Source organism: Rhinatrema bivittatum, chromosome 4 (genome assembly GCF_901001135.1).
Source record: "Rhinatrema bivittatum chromosome 4, aRhiBiv1.1, whole genome shotgun sequence".
Taxonomy (NCBI): Eukaryota; Metazoa; Chordata; class Amphibia; order Gymnophiona; family Rhinatrematidae; genus Rhinatrema; species Rhinatrema bivittatum.
In genome coordinates this window covers 212,220,971-212,235,681 of record NC_042618.1, presented here as the reverse complement: position 1 = coordinate 212,235,681, position 14,711 = coordinate 212,220,971, and the positions used below count along the sequence as shown (strand labels likewise).

The 14,711-nt window shown below is 46.0% G+C and overlaps 1 protein-coding gene across 2 annotated transcripts in view; it reads right to left on the bottom strand.

Annotated features, from left to right (window-relative positions):
- Positions 1–14,711, bottom strand: part of RNF123 (ring finger protein 123) — a 454,378-nt gene that overhangs the window by 181,090 nt on the left and 258,577 nt on the right. For both annotated transcript variants that reach the window (XM_029599662.1, XM_029599663.1), the window contains exons 32-33: positions 13,048–13,187; positions 2,356–2,544 (exon numbers count right to left, since the gene is read on the bottom strand). In XM_029599662.1, coding sequence (XP_029455522.1) covers positions 2,356–2,544; positions 13,048–13,187 — 329 coding nt within the window. The remainder of the gene's footprint in view (positions 1–2,355; positions 2,545–13,047; positions 13,188–14,711) is intronic.

Sequence of the window (14,711 nt, the reverse complement as noted above, 5' to 3'; positions counted from 1 at the left end):
TTTTTTTTGCATCGGGAGTGAATGCCTAATAGCCTCATTCACATTCGTTTGCATGGGATGAGCGCTGTTAGATTCGCTCCGCGTTGGACGTGCATAGCATATGCACTAATCCCCTTATTGCAATAGTGGATTGATTAGTGCCTATTCTACCCATGTCCGACTGCAGGTTAACAGTGTGTTCGGCTGAGCTGACTGTATTGTATCGGCCCCTCAATATTTCACATTCTGCTAGGCTATGTTCTTGCATTGATCCATTAAAACGATTACTGGTTTACTCAGCAAAGTGACTAAATTCTAGAAGCTAGATTTGGAAAGAACTTAAGGGCCTTTGTCTGTCTTTACCACCATATAATTCAATATTAAAAAAAAACCAACTCAAAATACTTGTCCGGATAGGTTTTACATAAAATCGGTTAAGTACTTAGCTGTGTCCGTGGTAATTGTAATTTTAGTTTTCAACCAGATAAAACATATTCCATTAAGTGGCAGCCATTTATCTATCCTCATTAAACACGAGATAACTGCTTATATTTAATACTTAATTGGCTTCAAGCCTGCCTGCTTCTCTGAGCTTAGCAGCAAGGGCAGGAAATCTGTGTTAGGGCAATTTTAGCAATTGTATCGGCCTGACTGTAAATAAATGTTCACTTTTCACCAACACTTGTTGAATCAATCTATTCCTTTGAGAAAGGACAGCAACTGGTGTTTGGTTACCTTCCACCTGTCATCACAAAGTGATCATCATATCACAATCTGTAGCACATCCAGTGCCAAGGCAGAACTGTCTTATGCCTGAGAGGTATACACCATACAGCACAGGCAGCAAACAGAACATTTTCAAAAGCACAAATAAATTAAAATCTCAGTGCACAAGAAACCTCCTTACTGAGCTGGAGCAGAAAATGACCCAAATGTTGGATTAACCTGCTGGGAATTGGTGCTGATTGCAATGGAACTTTGGAGCTTTAAATTCTAAAATTCTAAACTTGGGAGCTCCTCCAGATCATGTAACCTATAAGTGTTAATCCACTGAAAACAACAACCTTTAGAGAGGAAGCAATAACTGTGCACTGTACTTATAAAAGACAATTAATCACACAGTGTGTTCCACTTAGTGCCTTGCATCTCCTGCATCCCTCTGTATATTACACACATCAGGTGCCAGTTCTTCGGAGCCCCAGGTTCCAATAAATGAATACACATTGTCACTAGGACTGCTTTCAGTTAGGAGCTATAAGTTACTTTCTTGTGCTTCACATAAAATTGATAATTGTACACAGAAATATGAAACACAAAGGAAAGAGAAAGGGAGGGCAGTAATTGCTGAGGCCAAGGAAATCATCATTTGGTCATTTTTATTTATTTATTCGTTTTTATATACCAATGTTCGTAAGAAACATCACATCGGTTTACAGTAAAATGTCAAATACACAATGAATAACAGCACACTTTTGAGGCCAGGGACCCTCTGGGGGTGAAGGAATAGGAGATGGGAAAGATGTGTGCTATCTCCAAAAAGAAACTCTTCCTTTCATGAATGAGAATTATCAGACATGGTAAGCAGCTATACTCACTGAAAATGATACTTTAAAGTAGATAATTTTTTTGCATCATTTAAGTAACTCCTCACTACCTCCTGGAGACAATCTTGTGGTAAGTGTGTCACTAGCAATAACACACACCTTACATGGATCTACTGCATACCACCCTGTGTAATATGTGACACACTTGCCAATGTAGCTGCTCTCCAGGGAGCCAGGAAACCTTGAGACAGGATGTTTCTTTCAGGAGCAGATAATGTTGGACAATGAAACTATCTTTCAATGACATATCCAAACAGAATCATCTGCAGCCTTCTATTTCATTGCAATTACTTTTTTTCACCAAAGACCCTTAAAGAACCAAAAAAGTGGCAAGTTAGATGGAATGTTACCATGCTTGCTTCTGAAGAACGACCTAGTGTGTAGGTATGTAGAAAGTAAAATTTCTTTTAAGTGTTTTAACCAGAAGAAAATTTTCAAACTCCCTTTCACTTCTAGTACATCAACACATATGCCATATACTTACTGTTTCTATGGAACACAAAGGACCAATGTAAGAATTATCCAAAGATGAAGTTGTACAACAGCTTGAGACCATACAAGTGACAAGTTCCTTCTTCAGATGTCAAAAGACCTACGTAGTCTTGAAAGCTCATGAATGCCATCATCTTTTATTATTCTTACATTGATCCAATAAAAGACATCTCAGCCTGCAAAGAATCCAGTTTTCTCCAGAGATATTAGGGATATTAGAACCTTGTATTGTATGGACCATAACAGAATAGTAAGCAAGACAAATGGCCCCTTTTCATACCTGAGCAAGTCGTCTGAGGAGAAGCTCAGAAGAAGGACGGTTCCAGTCCAAGAAGATCTGAGGGGCCAGTGTGACAGTCATTTCAAGAACTCGCAGCAGGCTGACTGAAAGGTCAAAACAGGTAGCACACACTTTGAGCTGTCTGCTGTCCACAAAGTTTCTCTCTAGACGCTCTGCTGCTTGTTGGATCTATTCATAGAAAAAAAAGCAATGATCAGAAATCAAACGGATACATAAGCTGCAAAAACTCAAGTATCAAGAGTGCTTTTCCAATCTAACAATGATTATGTAATCTAATCCTATGTTCTAAGGGTTTTCCCTTCCTCTCATGTGTTATTACCTCTCTACTAAAAGAACCCATGGAATGTGCAACAAGGACACATATTAGAAACTCTACCACTACATGCACTATTACACAGAACTATAAAACATGAGGGCATATAATGACCCCAAGCTCTATCTAGTCTGCCCAAATCTACTCCTGCTGCAGTACCATAGATTCTAGTTGATCTATATTTCCAAGACAAGTGTATAAAGTTGTCATCTCGTTTTCACATCATAGACAGGAAACTCAATTGGTTACAGGATCAAATCAAGAGTATCCAAATGAATCATAATCTCTACCAATAAAAGTGGGGAAATAAAACAATGCAAACGCTATGATGCAATCAGTATTCAAAACAAAAACAAAAATAATTTTGTTTGAAAAAAAGATCATATGGAGATTTTAATGTCAATCTAACTTAAGTCAATATAATCACTAATGAGCTCTATGACACTAAAATGTTTGCACATTCCTCAAGAGTACGTTCAGGTTGGCTTTCTCCTCACTTTTTCATAATCAGGAATTCTCTGCGCTTTTCCCACTCTTTCTTGAACTCTAACACTGTTTCTGTTTCCAGAAAATCCGCTAACAACGTGTCCTGCCTTTAGCACTACAAATTTTGCAGCATCCGGCGTGAGCACCTGCACAAACTACCAGTACTAGTTTTCTTTGCCCTGGCAGGCAACTACTCATAGGCATCACTCTGAATGGTACCCTAGCAGTAAGAAATGTCTGGATGTCAGTGCTAGGCTTACTTCCTTTTCTGACTTCAGCATAAGACACTGTTCCAAAGGGACAAATGGCTCAGGCAGAAAGCAGCTACTCAGAAGTAGCTTCTCCAGGACAACACAGCATAAAAAGTCCCCTTCTCTGAGAAGGAAGGAAGATGCTGATGGAAGAACATCTCAAGACATGATTTACTGGGACACAGCCAGCATGGATTTACCCAAGGGAAGTCTTGCCTCACAAATCTGCTACATTTTTTTTTGGAAGGGCTGAATAAGCATGTGGATAGAGGTGAAATGGTAGATATGGTGTATTTGAATTTTCAGAAGGCGTTTGACAAAGTCCCTCATGAAAGGCTTCTAAGAAAACAAAAAGTCATGGTATAGAAGGTGATGCCCTTTTGTGGACTGCAAACCAGTTAAAAGACAGGAAACAGAGTAGGATCAGATGGTCTGTTTTCACAGTGGATAAAGGTAAACAGTGAAGTGCCTCAGGGATCTGTACTTGGACCGGAGCTTTTTAATATATTTATAAATGATCTGGAAAGAGGTACGAGTGAGGTGATCAAATTTGCAGATGACACAAAATTATTCAGATTAGTTAAATCACAAGTGGATTGTGGTAAACTGCAGGAGAACCTTGCGAGACTGGAAGATTGGGCATCCATATGGCAGATGAAATTTAATGAGACAAGTGCAAGGTGATGCATATAGGAAAAAATAACCCACACTGTAGCTACATGATGTTAGGTTCCATTTTAGGAATTACCACCCAGGAAAAAGATCTGGGTGTCATAATTAATATTACATTGAAATCATTGGCTCAGTGTGCTGTGGCAGTCAAAAGGGCAAACAGAATGTTAGGAACTATTAGGAGAGAATGGCAAATAGAATGGAGGATGTCATAATGTCTCTGTATCGCTCCATGGTGAGACCATACCTTGAATACTGTATGCAACTCTGGTCATCGCATCTCAAAAAAGATATAGTTAAACTGGAGAAAGTACAGAGAAGGGGGACCAAAATGATAAAGGGTATAGAATGGCTGCCCTATGAGGTAAGTCTAAAGAAGTTAGGGCTGTTCAGTTTGGAGAAGAGACGACTGAGGGAGATATGATAGAAGTCTACAAAATAATGAAAGGATTTGAACAAGTTAATGTAAATCGGTTATTTACTCTCTTAGATAATAGAAGGGCCAGGAGGCACTCCATGAAGTTAGTAAGTAGCTCATTTAAAACAAATCAAAGAAAATTCTTTTTCACTCAGTGCATAGTTAAGCTCTGGAATTCATTGACAGAGGATGTGGTTACAGCAGTTAGTGTAACTGGATTTAAGAAAGGTTTGGATAAGTTCCTCGAGGATAAATCCATAAACTACTCTTATGGTAATTAATAAGCCATAGTAGCTTGAGATCTATTTAATGTTTGGGTACTTGCCAAGTCCTTGTGACTTAGGAATGGCCACTGATGGAAACAGGATACCGGGCTTGCTGGACTCTTTGTCTGCCCCAGTATAGCATTTCTTATATTCAGGATGGAACCAAGTCATCAAAGTAAGTTGGTCCAGGCTTCATGGTCCTCAGATAGGAAAGGAAGGACAATCTCCAATAAAGCTGCAAAAGCATTTTTCAGAGAGAAATTTGGAGGAGTATTGAATAGGAATACCCTCTTCTTGATAATCCAAGCATCTTGGATACTCTCGTTTTAGCTAAAAGTCTTATCCTGCTCAACCAGGAGGTATCACAATAGGAGCACTGATATTTGGGTAATAATTTCCTGATCCTTCAAACCCCCCCTACACTAAACTTTGCAGGGCCTCCATTGTCTATCATGAAAGGGAGGAACAAACCCCTGACAGATGGAGAGATCATAGGAAGACTCTCTCCCCTCGCTATTTAAAAACATTTAAATGCCACATTTTCCAAAGTCCAAAGCGGTTCACATAAAAACAGTCATAAATATAAAAAAGAAACATTAAAAGAAACAAGACAGAAAACAATAAGATGCAAAAAGGTCCCCCACCCCTGTGGCCATAAAGCCTTCAAAAAAGCAGTTCACCAGTATCAGGAATGATAAACACTAAGGGTCTAACAGACCCTAGCTCCATATCTGGAGACCTGGAAGAAGCTGCTTCGACAGCTTCCCTGGCTGATTGGAGGCTGTGCTATCAGAGTATAGCACCTGGGAAAAGCATTTTTTTTTTAATTGAAAATTTGACTCCTTAAACAAAGCAATTGTTTGAATTGCCATAATAAAAAGTAAAAAACATTTTACCCCTCATCCATGGATCCTTACCTTCCTCTCCCTCCACATACAACTCAAACAAAATGCACACACAAATAAAAGGGGGTTTGTGACAATACAGAATGGCGCCAACGCCGCACACTCCATCAGCGCCTATTCCAAACGGCAGATGTCTGTGGTGTCTGTGACATCACGGCCCCAGCGTCGATCCTACCGATGCCCAGCATCATCAATTCCCATCAGTGCACTGGCACTTGGATGTGCATGGACATCTGATTCTTTGGTACATGGCATTATCAGTGCATCAGCACTGTTGGGTGCTCTGACTCTCTAGCTACTCCTTTAAGACTGCCCTGCTGAGACAGGCTGGCAGATAGGCAGGAAGGAAGGCCACATCATCTAGGGCATCAGAGGAGAAAACTTATTGCCACCAGGAAAACAGTTTTGAGCGTGATATCTTTAATGGTGGCGTTGCGTTGAGGCTCAAAAGGAGGTCCCGCAAGAGACCTGAGTACCAGATTAAGATTCCAAGAAGGGAATGGATCCCTAGCTGGGGGCCGTAGATGTTTCGCCCCTTTGAGGAAACGGGCTGTCCCAAGAGAGAGGAATGGTCTGCATACTGAAGGAGTGAACCCAGGGCAGCGACCTGTACTCAAAGAATCGTAGGCAAGTCCTTTATCCAAACCGTCCTGAAGGAACGCCAGAATCTGAGGAACCGAGGCCCTCGAGGTATGGATATCATGCGCTGTGCACCAAGCCTCACAGACCTTCCAGACCCTCACGCAGGCGGCCGAAGTCGAGGTCTTCCGGGACTTGAGGAGAGTCGAGACTACTGCATCAGGGTATCCTTTGCGCCGGAGGCGGCGCCATTCAAAAGCCAGGCTGCAAGACAGAAGTGTTCTGCCTGATTGAAAAATACTGGCCCCTGATTGAGCAATCGCGGAAGATGGCCCAACCGGATCGGGACGTCCACTGCCAGATGGAGCAGATCTACAAACCAAGGGCGCCGTGGCCACTCGGGAGCCACCAGGATGACGGGACCCCGATGAAGCTCTATTCTCCGAATGACCTTGCCCACGAGAGGCCAGGGGGGAAAGAGAGTAGAACGTGGTCCGGCCAGGGGAGCACTAGAGCGTCTACTCCTTCTGCCCCGCGCTCTCGCTGGCGGCTGAAGAACCGAGCTGCTTTGGTGTTGAGAGACGTCGCCATGAGGTCCAGGCGGGGTGCCCCCCATCGATGCAGAAAAAGATTCATGGCTTCGGAGACAGACCACTCTCCGGGGTCCAGTTGCTGACGACTCAGGTAGTCGGCCTGAATGTTGTCTACACCCGCAATGTGTGACGCTGCCAGACACGCTACGGGCTTCTCCGCCCACGACATTAGGCGGGCTGTTTCGAGTGACACGTGCCAGGCTCTTCGTGCCTCCCTGGAGGTTGATATATGCTACGGTGGTCGCGTTGTCTGATAGGATCCTCACCGCTCGATTCTGCACCAAGGGTAAGAAATGCATGAGAGCCAGGCGCACTGCCCTTGTTTCCAGCCGATTGATCGGCCAGGTTGCTTGCTCCTTCGTCCACTGCCCCTGCGCTGAGCTCCGGTGGCATACTGCCCCCCAGCCGGATAGACTGGCATTGGAGGTGACCACCACCCAAATCCGGTATCTCGAGAGAAATGCCTTGGGCCAGATGCCGCGGGTCCAGCCACCAGCCCAGGCTGTCCTTGGCAAACTGGGGGAGAGGAAGGACCAGCTGGTAATCCTGCGAGACTGGTTTCCAGCGAGAAAGCAGGGCCGCTTGCAAGGGGCGGAGGTGCGCAAAGGCCCATGGAACGAGATCAATCGTGGAGGCCATGGAACCCAAGAGCTGCAGATAGTCCCAGGACGTGGGAGCTGGTAACACAGTAAAGTGCTGTATCTGCTCCCGGAGGGATTGGGCCTTGCCCAGGCGTAGGAAGACCTTGCCTTGACGCGTGTCGAAGCGTGCTCCCAAGAAATCCAAGTGCTGCGAGGGGGTGAGGGAGCTCTTGGAGAAGTTCACCATCCAGCCAAGGGACCGGAGGAGATGGACGACCCTAGAGACCGCCGACTGTCCCTGGGAAAAAGACTTCGCTCGAATGAGCCAGTCGTCCAGGTAGGGGTGGACTAGGATCCCCTCCTGTCTCAGAGCGGCCGCCACCACCACCATGATCTTTGTGAACGTCTGTGGGGCAGTCGCCAGCCCAAAAGGGCGGGCCTGGAACTGAAAGTGCTGATTCAGAATCTTGAAGCGAAGAAACCTCTGATGGGCCTTGAAAATGGGGATGTGGAGATAGGCCTCTGTCAGATCGAGAGGGGCAAGGAATTCCCCTTGATGTACTGCCGCAATCACGGAACACAGGGTCTCCATGCGGAAACGGAGGACTCTTAAGGATTTGTTGACCTCCTTGAGATCCAGGATTGGGCAAAAGGACCCGTCCTTTTTGGGAACGACGAAGTAAATTGAATAATGGCCCGAGCCCACCTCTCCGAAGGGGACGGGAGTGATGGCCCCGAGGCTCAGAAGTCTGTCCAAGGTCTGTTGTATCGCCAGTCACTTGAGGCTCGACCCGCAAGGCGAGAAGAGAAACCTGTCCCTTGGGCGGTGGGCAAACTCCAAAGCATAGCCGTTCTTTAAGATGTCTAGGACCCACTGGTCCGAGGTGATGCGGACCCACTCCTCGTAAAAGCGAGAGATCCTTCCTCCGATCCGCGGAGTTGAGGAGTGGGTGGGCTCGGCATCATTGAGCGGGCTTGGACGAGGTTCCCTGACTCGTCCCCTCCCGAGCGGGCCTGCAACCACGAAAGGAATGGGGCCAGGACTGGGATCGGTGTCCGGGGCCCCTGCTGTTCGTAGCCGCAGTAACGACGCTGCGCCCGGGACTGAGTTCTGGAGGAAGTAAAGGACCTGAGGTTTCGCTGGCGGTCCCCTGGCAGCCGCTGGACCGAATTTTCCCCCAGGGACTTGATGATCTGGTTGAGATCTTCACCGAAGGGGAACTTGCCCTTGAAAGGAAGAGACCCTAACTGGACTTTGAGGAGGTATCCGCAGACCAGTTGCGAAGTCATAGGAGGCGCCGTGCGGACACCACGGAGACCATGGATCTTGCCAGGACACGGAACAAATCATACAAAGCGTCCGCCCCATAAGCTATGGCGGACTCTAGACGGCGCTTCCTCGGGTGATAAGGCCTGCGAGGTGAGTAGCTGTTGGACCCAGCGGAGGCTCGCCCTTTGCGCCAGGGAGCTACAGATGGCAGCGCGAATCCCCAAGGCTGAGACCTCAAAGACCCTCTTGAGGTAGACCTCCAGCTTTCTATCCTGGGTATCCCGCAGAGCTGTGCCGCCCGACACCGGTATAGTCTTCCTCTTGGTCACCGCCGAGTCCACCTTCGGGACCTTAATCAACTCCAAGAAATCCTCTGGGAGAGGATAAAGTTTTTCCATGGCCCGTCCGACCTTAAGGGATGTCTCGGGAGTATCCCATTCCCTGGCTAATAACTGCAGAAAGGTGGGATGGGTGGGAAAAGCCCGGGACAGAGGGCGCAAACTGGCTAGGACCTGATCTCCCTTCCTGGCGGACGAGGCGACGACGGGAGCCGGGGGTCCTGGCGGGTCAGGTGGGGGGTCAAGGTCCAACTCCTGAAGGGTCTGCGGGATAAGATCCTCAAGCTCTTCCCTCCTAAAGATGCGGAGGACCCGCGGGTCATCGCACTCTAGCTGTGCCTCCGAGGTTGGATCGTCCGGATGAGACGGGATCTCCCCCAAGATCCGGGAAGGAGCCCGCCCCCCCCCCCCCCCCCCAGCGAGAGGGGTGCGAAGTGGACCCTGGAAACCCCATGGGAGGGCCCTGGCACCCCCCCCCCCCGCTGAGTCCTGGGTCCCCCTGTGGAGCCTCCGCTAAGCGGGGTGTCTTGGCGGGAGGTGGGTCCGGCGTGGGTGCCCTGGGAACCTCCAGGCGCTGCATTGTGCATAAGCACAATGAACTCCGGAGAAAAAGGTGGGATACCCGGGGAGGGGGGGCGATTGGCGAGGCATCCAGGGGCCCCTGGGCCCCTAAGGCAACAATAGGAGTGAGGATCGGTGGAGGGAAGTCGCCGGGATCCTCTTCTTCCTCCCCTGATGGCTGCTGAAAATGATCGGGAGAATTCAAATTGGCCGCCGATCCCGCTGACAGCGGCGAAGGGGCCGGCCCACGATGCCCGGATCGTGCTGAGGCGCGGGGAGAAAGGACGTCCAGCGGCCCAGAGGTGCCCTCCCCACCAGGGAGGCACCTGGAACAAACTCCCTCTCTAGAAATCCTCGACCCTGGCTCGCCACAGGCTGAGCAGCGGGACGGCCGCGGCATGCTGACAGGCAGCTGGGGGAGGGGGAGAGGCGAGCCGCAGGGAGGCCGACGGAGGAGAAAGAATCGCCGCGGGAAGCAGGAAAGAAGCCCTGCGCTCCCCCGAGTGCCCTCGGATCAGCAGCAGAGGAATGTCCCCTCTCTGCTGCGGCGGCTCCGGGAAATGAACGTCTCGGGGCCGCGGGGCAACTTGCGGCAACGAGGGGGAAGAGGCTGGCACCACCAGCTTTCCCAACAAATAGCAGCTTCCAAGCTGAAAAAAAAAAGAAATTCACAAAAACAACCACTTTCCCAGAGGCAGAGGAGAGAGACTGAAACAGCCCTGCCTGCAAGTCCCGGAGAAGGAAAACTTTCCTCGCTCCTCCCTTTTTTTTTTTTTTTAAACTAACTTGATCCAACCTGAGAATAAAACAACTAAAGAAAGAAACCACTGAAGAAAAACCCTTCATGTTCAGGTTCCCCTACTCCTATCTGCTGGAGTCAGAGATATACTGAGCTCCTGCGGAGGGTGCACAGGTACTTATGCCAGAACCCTTCGAAGCCTTGTCTGACTCCATCTGCTGGACGGGGGACATAACCCATCTGGACTGATTCTGGTATATTCAGGGAACCCTGATTTTATAACTTGCGCACACAAGTTATAAAATTGGGTGTACATGTGCGCGCGCCAGGTAGCGCGCGCATCTTTTTAAAATCTACCCTTATGAGTGTTTTGGTTAGTCTTCTTCATTATTTTGTTCTTTATAGGTGTCCCAGTTGTCCAGACACTCTCAATTTTATGGGGTTTGTTTTTTTTTTTAAACAAGTGTACATTTTTTTTTTTTTTAATTTTCATGCATTGGTTATTCTTGACCCCGATGCAGGCAGTATTGCTGAATCATGGCAAATGTCAACTATGTTTTATGTATACATTGATTTCACAATAAAGATTGCATTTCACTCATTGTTTTATCATTTTCATTATGTATATTTTACTATTTATTTTTATACATATGTTTATTCATTTTTTGCACAGCATACCTATTTGTAATTGTCCTTCACCCCTGGTATCTTTACCTGTATCTCTTTGATGTTTTGTGCCTCTCTCTTGTACCATTTGACAAAACTCCCCCATGAGAGACTCCTCAGGAAATTAAAAAGTCATGGGATAGGAGTAAGTGTCCTATTGTAGAATAGCAACTGGTTAAAAGACAAGAAACCGAGTAGACTAAGTGGTCAGTTTTCCAAATGGAGAAAGATCATTAGTGGAGTACCACAGGGATCAGTAGTAGGACCGATACTGTTTAGCATATTCATAAATGATCTGGAAAAGGGAATGAGTGAGGTGATCAAATTTGCAGATGACATGAAATTATTCAAAGTTGTTAAAACAGCAGTAGCTTGTAAGGAACTGCAAAGGCCCCTTTTGAGACTAGGAAACTAAATTTAATCTGCAATTTAAATGCCCAATGTGGAAAGGTGCAAAATGATGGACAAAGGTAAAAATAATCCTAACTACAAGTACAAAATGTTGGGTTCTGTATTGGAACCAGGAAAAGGACTTTGGAGTTCTTGTGGATAATACACCACTCATCAGACAAGTCACTATCTGTGCCATTTTCCTCTACCGTCAATTCCCGACTCCATGCTTTCCACCTGGCTGCGCCAAGTGCTGGGAGTAATTTTCCTGAACTGGTAAGTCACGCTCCCTCTCTCGCCGTGTTTAAATTCTATCTAAAGACCCACTTTTTTGAAGCTGCTTTTAAATCTTAGGCCTGATTTTCTGCTTTTAGACTCTTTAACTGACTTTCTTTTTCTTTAATCTTAGTTTTTGGGTACTTGCCAGGTTCTTATGGCCTGAATTGGCCACTGTTGGAAACAGGATGCTGGACTTGATGGACCCTTGGTCTGACCCAGTATGGCATTTTCTTATGTTCTTATTATCTTACTTTGTGAACTGCCCCAGGTCTCTTGTCCTGTACGTTTGTCTTATTAGATTGTAAGATCTATTGAGCAGGGACTGCCCTTTTTGTGAGTTGTTTGTATAGCACTATGTTGTTACAGTTATAGAAATGTTAAACAGTATTAATAGTAGTAGAAATTGTCAGCTCAGAGTGTGGCAGCGGTTAAAATAGAATGTTGGGAATCATTCGTAAAGGAATGGAGAAAAAAAACTGATGAACCAGTATGGCAAATCTTCTGTTAAAAAAAGCAGATGTACCAATTCAAGAGAAAATGGCACAAAGAGGCTGTTAGGTTTCTCTGCATGTCTGTTTCTCGTTTTTATCATTTGGCATTAATACAAGCTAAAAATATATTAGTTATATTAAATATATTAAATATTAGTTGAGCAGATTAACCAATCAGATAATTGAGCCAGACAATTAAACAAACATGTTATTAAATTTGCCTCTAAACCTGTAGATCAAGTGTCCAATAACTAAGGCCTGGATTCATCATTCATCGCTGAATGATGAATTCAGCGAAAATGGAAGGCGGGGGGGGGCGAACCTGCGAAAGCCCGCAGTCTTCGCACCACCGCGGTGTCTTCGCTGCCGGCTTTCGCACAGAGTAGCACCACCGTGAAAGGTGGTGCTATTCGGCGTGCTACTGGCGATGATAACGTTACTAACCTTATTGCCGCCAGCGAAGACACCTCCGAGTCTGCCTCCTCACCGCCCCGACTCTGTCCAGACTCGAATTTTTATGCTATCGCACACGAAAAGGGCGATAAGGCTTTAGTAAATAACCCCGTAAGCTTTCAGCTGATATTTTTTTCAGAAAAAAAATTTGTACTACCATAAAGAATTTCCATTTGATAATCTTTCCTTAGGAAGTCATTTGGAAGTCTTACATAATTACAACCCTGTTTCAATGATGCCTCATACCACTTTTTCTGCCTTTAACTTGCTGTCCCTAGTTGGTGTTCGGCAGTTACTTGAATCTAGGAGGCTAAAACAATTCTCTTCCACAACACATTTGTCAACAACGCTAATACCACATTCTCCTAGTTTATGCAAATGTTTTGCAGTTATTCTACCTCTCTGCAGCAGTAAGCTCACCTCCTGAATCATGCCGATGAACTCTGAGAAGGCCCAGTTGAGCTGGTTGAGCACACTGTTCAGGAACCTGGGTGCCATTTCATGGTTGCTACGCAGCAGCTCAGCCATGTGTTGTTGCAGGAGCTCGGAGGGGCATGGCTCTGCAAGGGTCACAAGAAGCCATCAGTAAACCAAACTCTGGTCACAAGGCCAGATCCTTGAACCAAAGCAGATAACAGAGGAGTCATTTAGCAGAATGGCCACTGTATGATGGGAGGAACTTGGGATTCTACATTCACACTTGCTGGGTATGCCAGCTCTGGAAGGCTGTATATGTGCAAGTGATGAGGGATGTCGTCGCTTGCAAAAAATCTAAAAGAAAAGTTTGTGCAGACATCTCAGGGGATCTTTATTCTTCTCCTTACACCAATGCACAAATCCCACACCTGATCTGAGGAGCTTATTTTATTTAAACTTAGCTCCACCAGTTTCTTTCGGTAACTTTTCATCTTCCAGGTCATCAGTTTGAGATGACCTAGGCATGGATGCAGAACAGGACCTTGACTGAGAATATCTTACATAGTAACAAGGTAACTGCCAACAAGGTGTTTAGGGTTCTGTCACTCTGCGCAGATTACCAAGGAGGCCTCATCCAAGTTGTAAAAGCAGATGACCAGACCTCTGTCTTCCAACTTTATTCATTCCTTCTTGCTGTGCACAAAGGGCCTTCCCAGCTGTAGAAGCAAAAGAGCGAACTGCTCCTGCCTACCACCAGCATGAATGAACTTGATCAAACTTCAGTTGATGTAAACAGTCAGGTAGATAAACCATACGTTTACTGTAAGATATATCCCCAATGTATCCCTTGAATGCACTACTGACTGGCTGTAACTGGCACTCCGTGCCATTTACACTTATGCAGAAGTGTTTCACCAAACGTTATCAAAGTGTACCTGGTTATTCATTTCCATCCTAGCCACTAGGGAACTTCTGTATTTATCCCATTTCTTTTTGAATTACAATACTGTTCTTGTTTTCACTGCCTCTTCCAGGAGAGCATGCCATGCATCCACAACCCTTAACTGTGAAAAAATATTTTCTGGCATTGCTCCTGAATCTACCCCCTTGGAGCTTCAGATCACGATCCCTAGTTCTACAGCTCCCTTTTCAGTGGCGATAGCTTGATTCTTGTCCATTATTAATTCTTTTCAGGCATTTAAAAGACCGTATCATATTTTCCCATCTCTCCTCTCAGGTATACATATTTAGATCCTTCAGTCCCACCTCATATGGCTTTTGTTGCAGACCCTACATCATTTTGGTTATGTTCTTCTGGACTGCTAACCTATCTCCATCCTTTTTATGACACGGCCTCCAAAACTGAACACAGTATTCCCGATGAGGCCTCACCAATGAATGACCTGTATAGGGGTATTATTGCCTCCTTTTTCATGCTGATTATGCCTCTCACCCTAGTCACCACCTTGTCACATAGCTTTGCTATCTTCAGGCCATCAGACACGATTGCCCTGAGGTCTTTCTCCTTTATCTGTGCACATCAGTCTCTTGTTCCCCCATCATGTATAGCTCCTATGGGTTTCTGCACCCCTAAAATCAGAGGGATGCAGAAAAAAAAAAAAAAAGGTGTTAATGCCATTGCGCAGATCTTTGGTGAGGCCTCACCT